Below are 15000 nucleotides of genomic sequence, written 5' to 3' on the forward strand. Positions count from 1 at the left end.
ATACTGACCACTGGTCCTTGGGGAAACACAGTAGGATCCTGGAAGCCTCTGGTTACAACATTTTCATCAACCGATCAATATGTAACCTGTTTAGAGACACCTTATTCAATACCTATTGCAGATTCATCAACATTGAACTCACAGCCAACAGTGCTGTGACTCCTGCTTAAATGTAGTCTCTCTGATGAATTTATTTTCCCCACAAGGCACATCTCAGCCTCCTTTTTGTTTCATTTTAAAAAATTGAATTCAGATATGTATCAATATAAATATAAATTTATATATTATATTCAGATTATTTTCTATTATAGGTATCACAAGATATTAAATAGATTTCCCTATGCTATACAGTAGGTCTTTATTGTTCATCTGTTTATATGTAGCAGTTTTTATCTTCTAATCCCAAACTCCTAATTCATCCCTCCCTGATCCCCTTTCCCTGTGGTAACCATAGTTTTTTTTTTTCCATGTCTGTGAGTCTTTTTTTGTTTTATAAGTTCATTTGTATCATTTCTTTCAATTCTACACGTAAGTGATATCATATGATATTTATCTTTGTCTGACTTGCTTCACTTAGTACGGTAATCTCTAGGTCCATCCATGTTGCTAAAAATGGCATCATTTCATTTTTTCTTTTTTATGGCTGAGTAATATTACACTATGTATACACACCACATCGTCTTTATCTATTCATCTGTCAGTGGACATGATGGTTGCTTCCATGTCCTGGCTACTGTAAACAGTGCTGCTATGAACATTGGGGTGCTTGTATCTTTCTGAATAGAGTTTTCTCCAAATATATGTCCAGGAGTGGGATTGCATAATCATATGTCCAACCTTCCTGAGCTCAGGAAGTGCAGTGCACTTGAGGACATTTTAAGCAGCAATATCACCAACACAAAGAACAAAAGCGTGGTATACGTGGCACTAACTACTGTCCTGTTCAGTCTGAGCTGAACCCAAAAGGGGACCTGGTCTTGACCTTCCTCAGCCGCACATGCACGGCTGGTAACTCCACTTTCCTGCCACTCCTCAAGGGTCCAACAGTGACCGTGAAAGCACTGTGAGCATCACTTGGGGGTCACAAATGAATTTTAGCAGGTAGACGAATTAACAAACACAGAACCTGCCAATGATAAGGGATCAACCTATTCTAAAAAATTAAACACCCTTTTGTATTACCACCTGGAGAGTAAATTTCTGGATTGTGGAGCTATGTTTACTTTTGTTCTTGGTGGTACTGCCGGTTCTCAACATGTTATTTATAAAGAGTAAATGCCTCATCAATATTTGTCAGATGACTGAATGAATGAATGAAGGACTGAATCAACACTTCATCTGGCCCCCCACTCAGTGTAGGTCAATCTTCCTGCGACAGGTGGTCCCGAGAATTAACACAGGGGACTTGTTAATTCAGACTCTTGTAGGAGCATTACACACAGAGTCCAAACAACAGCAAAATTCTGGACCACAAATATGTTTAATTCCCCAGGTAACTACCTCCCACCCCGCTCCTTCAATGCAACAAGCCAGTGTCTCATTTCCAAACAAAAATCCAAGCCCAGCCCCCCGTCCAGAAGCCTGGTCTCTGGCTCCCTTTGGCTTGTGCGTGGGCCCACGACAGGCCTTTGTAAACGCCCCGGCTGCTGAATATTTGATGAGCAGTATCTGGCTGAATGACAGAGCAGTCCCTGCCATCTACAGACAGACGCAGCCCTCCAGCCCCCATCACATCGTCAGCTCCTCTGATGGACAAGTGTTTGCTTCACTCTCACCTTCATGAACAAGCAGCCAGCACAGCCAGCATGCACGATCGTGCCTTTCCAATAAGCTGGCCATTGAATGAGCCTGGTGGCAAAGAGATGATTAATCCTCACCTATTGCACAGTCCGAAAGCAAGTAATTGAGAAACAGAGGAAAAACAGAGTGGTACGGCATCTGGGACCGGAAGACCTGGTCCTGCAGCTATGGTGCCCATCGCTCTGCTGTCCAGACCCAGCCTGGCCATTAGCCCTTCCTCCACTTGCCTCTGCGTCTCCACTGAGATGAAGCAGTGATGGATCTCTGTGGCCTCAGGGTGGCCAGGTCTCTCTGGGGAGATGAAGCAGGAACTTACAAGCTAACCACTGCCTGGTGGTCACTCAGGGCTCATCTCAAGGATGCTAGGGGGTCAGGAGGGGAGTTGACGGGATTGTGTTGAGTAAACAAACAGGACTCATCTTCAGGGGCCCATGTGTTGCTGTAAAACATACCTTTTCTGTGCTCTCTCCTTTTCCCTGCAGGACCACTGCTGCCGCCTCCCCCATGGGACCCCTTCCCCCGGGAGCACACGATCCTGTACTGGAGTATTTTTTTTTCTTGGTCAGTGAAACAGGGGTCAGAACTCAGGCTTCACACACTCTCTTGGCCAGGACCCTGTGTCAGAGGCTCTTAGATGACCCACCTTTAGTGACTCTCTCTTAGATGTCTATATATAACATAATCTATGGAATGAGATAAAGAAATGTGAATGGTCTTTTAGTCAAAACATGATAAATGAATAACTTAAGCATTCAGAAAAATATATTCTTGGGATCCTCTTCTCTGCTTAATGCTGAGAAAATATCCTAAATGGTGTTTGCAGTACAATAACCGTCCACTTACATTGTCACAAGGCAGCTGGAGTATATGCAAAAATCTCTTCACTTATTTTCACTCTGTATTAATTTTATAATAAAACCAGTAGAATGTGGGAAATGCCTGGGTTGGTAACTGAATTATTTATTTTAGAAGCTTTCACTTATTGGATCAATTTTTTTAATGTTCATTTCAGGAATTATTCATGAACCTCTGTGTGTTTCTCAGCTTCCTTTTCTGTAAAACATAAATAGTATGGATTCCTATTTCTTGGGGTGTTGGGAAGACTCAACGAGGTGTAGAAAGCTTGAGGGAGCCACCTGGCAGACACAAGCCCTGCATGTGTTACCTAGTGGTTCTTCCGATTAGCAATTAGCACTGCTTGAAACTTAAATGTAAGTCTTCATCTGAAAGGGTTCTTTTGTATGAATCTATGCAAACATACATGGGTCTGTTTAAGAGAAATGGTTATATGCAAAGCAAAGCCTAGACTCTAATAAGTCAATTCATCAAAAATTAGTCTCGTCCAGACTGTGAAGTAAATCAGCTTCAAAACTGAAGCAAATGGACTCCAGATACACAGAGAAGCAAATCAAATCAGCTGAACCCTTTCGAAGGGAAGATACATTTTTCAAGTAAAAGGGATGACCTCCTCCTCTGAGCTCTTTAACCATTTATTCAGCACAAGCACAGGACACGGTATCCATGAACTTGACTCCATGGCAGATGACTTAGTGTTCTGTCCAGGACCAGCATGTGGACTCAACAAGGGGGGAAGGGGGGAAACCAGGACCCTTGGAACTGAAGGAACCTGCTGCCCAGTAATGTGTTGTTAATGCACATCCTGTGCTATTTCTTAGTGTCCAAATGCCCAGGACAGTGCTGGTACAGGGCACCAGTGTGTGTCCATCAAGTGAATAAACAAAAGAGTCATTTCCACCTTGAATTAGCAAACTGACATCCAATTCAGGCCCCTCACCCACTCCTGAACTTGTCTTGATGAACAGCACCTAAATCACGGTGAGGTCACACTACAGATTTGGTTGATCACAGCCAAATAAAATGCAAAGTTCAGGACTTCTGAGAACATCTCCTGACTCATATAATAATATGACCCTGGGTTTCCTGAGATGAGAATTATATGTGTGCCTGCAAGTTCTGTGTCACTGAAAGCTTTTTGCCAAATTCAAAATAACCACTCCCCAAAAAAGAACAGATAAAATAACCTAAAAGTCTTACCATTAATTTATTCAAAAATTCAAGAAGCAAGCATCTCATCATTTTGGTAGCATTCTGTTTGGTTGGGCTGATATTGATAATAAAGCACTTACCCCCAAATAATTTGCTCAATTAAATATTTCCTTGCCTTTTGCTTTACGATGACATAATAAACCACAGTAATAATAAGCTTAATGGTATAAAGAGTAATAGTGTTTTTAACAAAAACCAGATGCCAGCAGTTTAAAATATCTGCTACTATTTCCTCTCTGACGTCTAAACACAGCTTTACAAGCTGCAGACCGCTCTGCCTCTTCACATCGGCAAACGCAGCATCATTTTTCTTTTCACAGGAGCCTTCAGTGACTCTGGTAAAGTGTTTCCTGGGTCAGAACATGAGGGTGAGGCCTTCTGGTGATTACTTCACACACACACACACACACACACACACACACTATCCTATGATGATTACAATTTCCTCTTAAACTAGGACCCTGTTCAGAGCTGAAGAGAATAAAATATTTTTCCTTATTATTTTCGAATAACTTTGTCAACAGTTTACGGAAATGAACCAACCCAACCTGCTAAATTGCTCACCTTTGTCCTCAAAGCACAATGAAGCCTCTCTTTGACCACCCGCCTTCTAACGCTATCCTCCTTCCAAATGTTGAAAGAGAGCCAAATTATGAGAAAAAGACCTTTTTAATGACTTTTGAATCATTGTAAACATAAGCAAACACAGCAGGGAAATTGCTACCTTGCTCAAAAAATATACAGAAAAGTTATGTAGGAAAAAAAAAATTTAGAAACCCACCCCTTCAACAAAAGGAGAAAATCTTTTCCACAAAAACCACATGTTGAAAAATATTTGGAAGGCATATCCTGAAAGTTTGGTCCTTTCGGTTTCCTTTGGCAACCTGAGTGCCTCAGCCAGGCCGGGACCCTTATGTGAGCTTCACCTGCTTCAGAATGACCCGGCTTCCGTGACTGAACAGGGAGACCTAGGAAGACCCACCCAGGTACCCAAAGCCCTTCCCTCCCCTCCACCCCCAGGGCTCTGTTCCCACCTATGAGTCATTCAATCTCACAGAAGGCTTCCGGTGACTGAGGGTCCCTGAACCAAACAACAGCTTTGCAGTTAGAAATAATTACCCACCGTAGACAACCCTTGTCTCTGGTCCTTCAGCATGTTTGTGTGTGTGCACATGTGTGTGTGAGAGAGAGACATAACATGTCACCTGTGAACTGATTAAATGATGATGCTTCTAAGATATCTTCACTGCAGGTCAATGACTAGTATTGCCCAAAAAGTACTGTAGTCTTGACATTTGGAGAACTCCTTCTCAAACAGCCCCCAATAAGTAAATGACTCTCCCCACCACACACACACAAAAAAGAATGGAGACCTTCTTACCCTCCCCAGCCTGCAGACGGGCACAAGAACTAAGACAAGATGCTGGCAGGACTGAGCAAGGAGACAGAAGCAATTCACAGCAAAGTCCACATCCCACACCAGACTGTGGCTCTCACCCCAGACCCCCGACACTCTACTGATAAAGTAAGAGCTTTCCTTGCAGGCAAGGATGTAAATAAAACTCTCTGTTGAAACCAACTGAAAAAGATTTGAGACTCTGAACATCTACAGAACCAAAATCTAAGAAAGCATGATCAGGTGCGTGGAACCAGACGGTGAGTCCCAGCCTTATGGGGGAAGCGCTCCCTGATGGGTGGAAAGGCTGGTGAGGTGGGATGGGAACTGGTCAGGAGTCTAGACTATCCTAAAAGTGACTGAGGCTCACCAACCTCCATGGCAGGAGGACAGTGCAGTCATACCAGCCCCTCACCATGCAGGTTCCTAGCTGGTTAAGTGGATTTATAACCCAGTGGATTTTTTCATTCCAGAGTGGAGGGGGGTTCCTGCCATTTCAATCATTTTCTATCCTCTAATTAAATGAGGTCGTGTGTAGGGAGCACTCACCGCAGCTCCTGACACATAGGAAACTGACCTGCTCTTAGCACCCTCAGTCCCCAGGCCTCTGAAGATGCTGCACCTGACTCTCTGGTCTGGGCCAGATAGGCGCGGCCGGATGGCTGTGGCCAAGACTTCAGGTACATCAAGCTAATCAGTACCTCCTTCAGGATGCTGCCTTCTGGTTCCCCCATCTCACTCTGCCCAGTGTCTTAGTCTCACACATCCATGCATCCACATGAACCCACCAGAGAAAGATGTTCCATTATTTTGTCACTTGGGTGTATCATCCAATAAATCTTTTTTTTTTTCATCCAATAAATCTTAAACCTCCTCAATGATCATGAGGCACAACCATCAGACACTGTTTTACACTCAATACTATGGGTTTTTTTCTTTTTTTCTTTTCTAAAATTGATATAACTAATTCATCTCCATTTTTCCCCCATCAAAGTTGACTCCAAATACTATCACATCAGAGCCACCTTAAAAGAGCAGTGACTTGCCACCGTGGAGCCTGCATGAGTGTGTGCTAAGTCACTTCAGTTGTGTCCACCTCTGTGTCCCTATGGGCTGTAGCCTGCCAGGCTCCTCAGTCTGTGGAATTTCCCAGGCAAGAATACTGGAGAGGGTTGCCATGCTCTCCTCCAGGGGAGCTTCCCAACCCAGGAATTGAACCCATGACTCCTGCAATGGCAGGCAGATTCTTTACTACCTGGGAAGCCCACCATTGAAGCTACTTAAGGCAAACTCCAAAGGAGACTGCAGAGGATTAATCTGAGATTGGCTTAAAACAATGACAGCATCACTGGAACAAGTCCATGGCTTCCAAAGACAGAGCTTCTTTGACAGAGCTACCCTTCAAGGAAACACACAAGAGCCAGAGTGCTTGGGAGACCATGACAGTGAAGAACAATGCTTTCTTCTCATTTTCATTCTCCACAAACCCAAGCACAGTGTTTGGTGAAGGGCAGTCTTTCAATTAACATTTGTTGAAAGAAATAAACAATCACACTCAATAAGATGTATTTTCTACATAATATCCACATGTCATCAATCTGCACTGAAGCAAATTAAAATATCTCCTCTCACAAACCCGTATCATCTCTCCAGACCCTTGTGCCCAGGGCCTGGTAATCTATCAGCCAACAAGTATTTATTCAGTGATTAGGCTTCCCTCTGTGCTTGCAATACTGAGAACAGTGTTCTGTCCTGGGCGCAGGTCAGACAATAGAGGGGTTAAGAGCATGACCACCTACACAGTACCTGTGTGTCCTGGGCTTGTTAACAAGAAAGCCTGGATATCACACAATTCTTAGCTGATATTTAAAGAGCACTAGGAAATATCTTGAGGTTAGGACCAGCTATGAGATTGAGATTTCTAAATCTAGCTCACTCTGATATTCAAAGTAACAACATTATCCTTCAAAACAACGGTCATGTTATCATTAGTCAGTGTGTGCTGACTACACACACTAGACGGACTTTTATATCTCATACATTTTACCACATGTGTTCCATCCAGACAAAATACCAACTGTTCCACCACAATGAGAATACGCATTATGCATAGGCATAGGGAACTTAATATATACACGTCTAGTTAAAGAACTTAATATCTCATCAACTTGGAATATTTGGGCCACCTGAAGTTAACTACATATTAGTTCCTATTTAATGGAGTGACATCTCAATTTAAATGCAAAGCCCACTGCTAAGCAAACAGCAAGCGAAGATTTCCTTGCTTTCCTTCAGTATCTTAGGCTTCAAAAAAATCCCTAACATTGTAAGGAAAGCATACAACATTCTCATTTCTTCAATTATTCATAATCTTCTGATCCCCAGTAAATCTAAAGTAGCAAACTCCCAGGACCTATTACCCCACACCCAAGCTTCTATTTCCAGAGGAGAGACAGGTGTGAGTGATCAACTGTCCTGCGACGTTTGCTCTCTTGGAGGCCAAGGGAAGCAGACGACAAGGGCTGGGTTCCTATACGCCAAGAACTCTAGACTGTTGAACAAAAATGCACTCATTCATTCATTCTGTAAATATAGATGGACGGACGGCTAGACACCAGGCGCTGTCCCCGGTCCTGGAAACACAGTCGTGAACAAAAGAGCAAAACCCTTGCCATCTTCAAGGTGGTCCATAAGGAGAGACTCCATAAATAACTGCACTAAAATGGGCTCTGGCCCAGCCTCTGGGAAGACCTGAGTGGACTGAGGACAAGGAGAATGTCTGAGGAGCCGACAGAGTTGGGAAGATGGAGATTAGCAGCCCGAGGAGAGGGGCTTCGCTGAGACCACCCTGAGCCTGAACTATACTGACATCTGACTCCTGCTGAGAAATCCAAGGAGAAAGAAGGGAGAAGCAATTTGCACTGACTTACTAAGAGATCCCATCCTCTGAGCCCTGACTGTGCATGCCCACCTGTGTGTGTGTATGTGGGGGTGTGTGTGTGCGTGTGTGCATGTGGGGACATGTGCATGTGTGTACATGTGCATGTGTGTGTGCATGCACATGTGTGTGCGCGCACATGTGTGCGTGTGTGTGTGTGTGTGTGCATCTGTGCGGCAGAGGCCCTGAATGGCAGGCAAAGAAGATGCCCTAGAGTTCTCTCCCAGATGACACTGGACCTTCCTACCCGTCTGTGAGAAATGTGTGTGACCCCAAGACTTCTGCAAAGCCACACGGCATCACCCCTCCAGGTCCACCAGATCCACCACTGTCTGTGTGGATGCCACACAGGCATCTTCTTGGACCATGTGACTTGAACCCTGGACCACACCTCCACTAGAAACACCTGGACTGGGTGCCTCCAATCACAGAATTAGAACTACCAGGCTGTGAGTCCTGTGAGTTCATAAAGACCACGTGGGGCCTCCCTCCTTCCAGTCTCTGTGAGACTCCAGACACAGCAAACAGACAAGGTTGCGAGTCTCGGCCATGCCCCTTGGCGCTAAAAGACAGGAAGGACGGGAGGACAGGACGCACAACCCCAAGCCCTGCTCCCAGGTACCAGCTGGAAAGATGCCTGCAGGCTCCCTCTGAGCTGCTGGACCCTCGGCCCCAGGTGAGTAGTGTGGGGGCGAGGAGGCTGACACCTGTGCACACGATGCTGTCTGTGTTCTGACCTGCTACACTCTGGGGATTCAGACATTTATTCCCACACACAGAAACGGCTCTGCGTGTCTGATCTCATCCTTCACCTGTGTGTTTTCTGACCGAGTCACCCTCTCTGTGCTTGGGTAGAGATGATGGGTCACATTACACACACCTACCCCCACAGAGACCGAGGCCCTGGGCAGAGTGGGGCTGGGTCATTTGGGAAGAAGCAAAGCCAGGTATCATCACTGAGTGTGACAAGGAAACCCTGTGACGTGGTTCTAGATAAAACAAGGGGACACCTTGACAGAAAAGCAACAGATCGTTTAATTGAGGACAAACAGGTACTCATCTCTAAAGCACTTAATTCTAAAGGTGAAACCTTCTTTCTTTAATACAGGAGCTCCCAACCATGAGGTAGGAGTTGCCTGTGTGTTACCATCTTGGTTCTGAGGCCAGAAGCTAAGCTGTTTACGTGTCTTTGTTTATGTTGGACTCTAGGAAGGAGGCTTGGTGGGCGGGGTCTCATAAACAACATATTTTTGGTCTGATAAGGATTTGTATAGACTCACATTTCTCTAGCCCTTCTTCACTGTGTGTATTAAGATTTAAGTGAATTAGAAGAGCTATTACTTAAATTCTTCCTAAGGCAAGAAAACCAACAGTACATCTGCAGTCCTAAGCATCAGGATGAACAATCAATTTAACAGTCGGGGGAGAACAGGAAAGACAGAGTCAGGATTTACTGCTCTGTTTACACCAGGACTTTACTGCTTTTCCTGAGAAGTCAGCACTGTGAGCTGGCACCATGGAGCCACGGCCATTCCCATGTCAAGCCTGACTTCCTGTCCTTTGCTATAAACACAGGGCCATCATTCTCACCTAAGATGTGGGGCACAGTCCTGATTTCTTGTAATGGCATCGTTTCAAAAAAACAATTAATTCGATTAACTGAGTGCAGTTTAATTTCTCTCTTTGTGGAAGAACTTCAAATCAGACCCGCTTCCTCATCGGAGCCTCAGGAAAGAGTCACTATTTCTCTCTAGGCCTTCAGGTTCCTGGAGAGCACTGGGGAAGGAGCTACGGGTTTGCAGTCACACGCTTGAAAAACTAGCACTGGAATCTGTGTCTTTCTGTACCTGACTGAGTCACGCATGACAGATTCCAGCTGACGTGTGATGCAGTTGGAACTGCCGGCTTCCTCTCCAGGCCTCCTGCTCATGTCCTAGCTGCACTTCCCACCACCTACTCCCAGCACAGAGAACCTGCAGATCCGCTTCATTTTCATGACCACACGTTGAGTTCCAGAACGTTCCAGACCCTCTGCAAACCTACAAACACAGGCCTGCCAGGGAACATGTGTGGGAAAAACAACTTCGAGCAACAAAAACTCATCACCATCAAGTGCCCCAGCTCCCCACTGGACCAGCATCTCTCCCTTCCGATAATCCCCGCCAGATGCGCCCCGCCCTGGAGCAGAGAGCCAGGGGCTCTTACCTTGCATGGTGGCTTTAGTTGGTTCCGAGAACAGGGGGATGAGCAGGAGGTAGATGAGGTAGACGAAGGAGAGCCCGTTGTACCGGAAGGCACAGGCTGTGGGGAAAGAAGAGGGCGTTAGTGATGGTGATGGTGGCCTCGGGCATCACGGCGACTGGTGGCCACATGACCACAGCGCATCTTCCATTAGGAAGAAAACACAGCTGCACCCATCTGTACCCATCATCACATGGAGTGTGGTGAGAATCGGGGAATGACAGTGCTCCCATCACCTAACCAGGAGGCAGCACCAGCACCCCTGTGACAGGCACGAAACCTGTCACAGATGAAAAGTGCTGCAGAGATGCAGGGCGACGGGCTGTGAGTATGTGAGGTGTTCAGAGGAGGCTGTGGGCAGAAGGAGAGGTGAGACTGAAGGGAAAAACGAGAGAAGAAAGTCTTTGTCAAACACTCTGTAGCCAGGCTCAACCCCAGTTATCTCAGGAACCCTGTGTGACAAGGACGGGCCCCCAGGCTCAGGGACCCACTCACTCGCTGCTCCGGTGAACAGATTCACAGGATGAAGAAGTGTGGGGATGAACATTCGTCAGAGGGAATGTGGAGCTGACATCACTAGTCCCTGACCACGTGGATAAGAAGACATTTCAGGTGGATTACTCTGGAGACACATGCCCGGGACACATGAGTTCATGTCAGTGTCAGCTCACACCAGCATTGCCCCCACATCAAGCCTTACCTGTGCATTACCGCTCACTCTCACCACCCTCCTTGCACAGATCCTGGTTTTATTCTCTCTACACACGACAAAGCAGCAGGAGTAGGAAGCACAGCCGGGCTGAGGTTGGAGCCTGTGAGCTCGTCCTGCTTCTGCATCTCCATCAGGAAGTCTGGCATCCTCACCTATCTGACTCATCCCCAGGAAACCATCAGGGGCTCAGGGGGCCAGAACCTTGCTTCCACAGGATGCTTGTAACTGTTTTGGTTTTATATAACCTTGTTCTGCAAGGTATCAAATCGTTCACACTGGAAATGTGTACACTAAGGACATTCCCAAACACTAACTCTGAAGAGGGAGAAATGAGCCCACTCCTGGGTTCTCAGGGCAGAGCCTTTAGTTCCCATTATTTATCACAAAGTCCAAAACACTTAAGGAGAGGCAGGGATGATCCAAGGAGGGTAGTCAGTTCAACCGCTCAGTCGTGTCCAACTCTTTGAGACCACATGGACTGCAGCACACCAGGCTTTCCTGTCCATCACCAACTTCCGGAGTATGATCAAACTCATGTCCATGGAGTCGGTGATGCCATTCAACCATCTTATCCTCTGTTGTCCCCTTCTCCTCCTGCCTTCAATCTTTCCCAGCATCAGGGTCTTTTCCAGAGACTCAGTTCTTCATATCAGGTAGCCAAAGTACTGGGGCTTCAGTTTCAACATCAGTCCTTCCAATGAATATTCAGGATGAACCTTCTTTAGGATTGATTGGTTTGACCTCCTTGCAGTCCAAGGGACTCTCAAGAGTCTTCTCTAACACCACAGTTCAAAAGCATCAATTCTTTGACGCTTAGCTTTCTTTATGGTCCAACTCTCACATCCATACATATGTGACCCCCTGCTCCCATGAGTAGGCTGAACCTGGGGCTCTGAGAGACCAGAGAAAGTGAAAGTACCAGGATCCCTCTTGGGGGCCTCTATCCTGGGTACCCCTGGTCCCTGAGGGGAGCCAGCCATTGGGCTGCAAGTTGTCCCAAGGAGGGGAGCCAGCCATTGGGCTGCCAGTTGTCCCAAGGAGAGGCCCCAAAGGAAGGAGCCGAGGCCTCCAGCCAGCAGCCAGGCTGCACCAGGAAAGGAGGAGATGGGTAAGCCTGGAAGAGGGCCTCGCAGGCTGCACCCTGACTGACCTTGACTGCCCTGACCAACCTTGACTGCAGCCCGTAGGAGCCTAAGCCAGAGGCGCCTACTGAAACTTCCTGGATTTCCCACTCCCAGAAACTCTGCGGCAGGGTTTGTTGCTTTAAGCTGCTAATGTTTGGGTAATTTGTATGCAGCAACAGATGACTAATACCCAAACTTTCATTTAAAAAAATCAAGTCACTTCTAAAAATCCACCTTCGTTTATTTTTGTCTGAAATTATCCAGTTTGATTGATGACAGTGGCCTAATTGCTGAATTTTCTGCTTTATTTTATGTGTGAAGTTGCCACCCAGGAGTCACCTGAGCTTAGGGGCAAAATATGCCTTTAACTTGCCAGCAAGGCACACTAGAGCTAGAAAAGCCTCAGAAGGTAAATAGCAACACTCTCTTACCCAGTGTGATATTGTCGTGGTCCACGACCTGGAATCACAGAGCACACTCCCTGCCTTTGTAAAAAGCTATCAGATGCCAGTACCCATACCTCTCAGGGCCCACGCAGGCACCTGGAACCCTGTCCTCTGCCTCAGGGATTTACTGTGGACACTACAAGTTTTTACAATACAGATCAGGTTGTTCTAGGGAAAAAAAATTCTTCACTCTAGCTAAGAATGCACTCTCCCACTATTTCTACCTGGTTTCAACTACCCAAAATTATATGGAAAGTTCCCTCAAAGAATGACAACAGGAATTTTCCCCAAAAAAGACCTTGCCAGGCTTAGAGAGCTCACAATTAGAAACTGCACGATAACAAGTTATCAAGTAAAGAGCATTATCAACATTAGTACAGTCATTTGAACTATAGACAACTGGACTGGTCTCATTAACAAATTTCATTTTCTAAAGGTAAAAACAGTTCAGGAAAAACTCTCTAAGTAGGAGAAAACATAGATGTGACTTTGACAACTTAAGAGTTTTATCAGTATAGAAAAGGAGAAAATCTCTTGCAAATGTGAAATTTTCAAGATGGCCACATAACATTTATAAAAACTACTTGTGTTGCAATGCACGTGTACTAGTTTACAACATATTATATGATCACAAAGAGATTTATGTACACTCTAACTTCCACAATAATTGAAGGTAATAATCCTAGACTATGTTACTAAAAATAAGTGCCCTCAGAGCTGAATTTTTAGCAAAAATGTGTCCTCTCTTCCTCCACACCCTTCAGCAAGGCCAAAGAGGCCCCCACCACGAACTGCCTGCAGGATGACTGAGCTTAATGTTTAGAACCTCCATCTCAGCTAAGTACATTCTAAACACTCCTTAACGGCCTCAAAATGCTTTGTTTATTTTAACTTGCCAGACCAGTAGATACACATTATTCAGAATAAGCAACTTCACTACCAAGAGACAAAACAGTGCTGTCAGGCCAGTGATTCTAGAACTTCTTTTTGTGTTTATACTTTCAATAATTTTCCTTCTGCTCTCCGAAGCCATCGATGGCTTTTAAAAGGATGTCCTCTCAAAACCATGGTGATTTTTATAGAAAACAGTAAAGACAAGAGAAACAGCTGCAAAGTATTTACAATGCAGCCGAAAAAAAAGCCCAGCAATTGCAGATTTTTCCTAAGGAAGCAAAACCATCAAAGAAATGAGAGACAGGAAAGACTGCCAAGTCACCTTATTCATTGTCTGTTTGTGTAAAATTCTTTCCCCCAGGACATACTCCTGTGTTTCACATCTGCTGAAACTTATAAATGTCACGAGGTGATGCTTTAGGACAGCTGACAGACAGGACAAGATCACTCTCTTCCCTCTTCCTGTATCTCCGGCCTCCACATCCAGCAGAGGTCTGGTTCCAAGTGCTTCCTTCAGAAAGTTGCAAAAATGAGTTCTTGAAATGGCAACCCACTCCAGTGTTCTTGCCTGGAGAATCCCAGGGATGGGGGGAGCCTGGTGGGCTGCCGTCTATGGGGTCGCACAGAGTCGGACACGACTGAAGCGACTTAGCAGCAGCAGCAGCAGCAAAAGGAGGACACCAGGGAGTCCCTTCCACTGCAGTTCAGAAGGCAGCCATCTGACCACACACTCTTACCACGCAGCGCCTACCCTCTGCTCCCCACACCGCCACCACTGAGTTCATGCGTGCCAGACACAAAGGGGAACAGAAGTATTCATCAAATAAGAAAACACACGTACAGGCAGTCCCTATATTTTAACACTACTTTTTTATCCAGAGATGTATGAAAGCTGACTTTGTTCTCGGAAGTCTACCAGTCAACACTGAATCCATCAGTCATATGTTTCAGATACTGTAAGAAACAGCAATTCCTCATCACATAAAAGAAATGGTCATTATGTGGTGAAGGTGCTAGCTAGCTAACCTGTAGAAGTAATCATTTTGCAATATGTAAATATATCAGATCAATACATAAACTGACACAATGTTATATGTCAACTGTATCTCCATGAAGCTGGGAAAAAGTTAAATACTGGATATTAATTTCATTATAGAAGGTGGTTAGAAGAATGTAATTTTAGAGTAAAGCTTCAAGAAAAACAGGACTATTACAGAGAATAAAACCAAATTGTATTAGCAGAAAATCATAAACACTACTCTGTTTACTAAAAATTTTAAGGGATCTAAGGAAAACTAAGGTGAAAGCATCTTATTTGTAAAGGATAAAAGCTTTTGAACTGAGTTTTCTACTTTTTTCCCATATAGCCTGGGAAATAATCT

The 15000-nt window shown here is 45.1% G+C and overlaps 1 protein-coding gene across 4 annotated transcripts in view; it reads right to left on the bottom strand.

Annotated features, from left to right (window-relative positions):
- PIEZO2 (piezo type mechanosensitive ion channel component 2) overlaps window positions 1–15000 on the bottom strand; it is a 256765-nt gene that overhangs the window by 200012 nt on the left and 41753 nt on the right. For all 4 annotated transcript variants that reach the window (XR_011252350.1, XM_069568658.1, XM_069568659.1 and 1 more), the window contains exon 2: window positions 10407–10502. Coding sequence is in view for 3 of the 4 variants with exons in the window: in XM_069568658.1 (XP_069424759.1) it covers window positions 10407–10502 (96 nt within the window). In the remaining variant the exon portion in view is untranslated. The remainder of the gene's footprint in view (window positions 1–10406; window positions 10503–15000) is intronic.

Source organism: Ovis canadensis, chromosome 23 (assembly GCF_042477335.2).
Source record: "Ovis canadensis isolate MfBH-ARS-UI-01 breed Bighorn chromosome 23, ARS-UI_OviCan_v2, whole genome shotgun sequence".
Classification (NCBI taxonomy): Eukaryota; Metazoa; Chordata; class Mammalia; order Artiodactyla; family Bovidae; genus Ovis; species Ovis canadensis.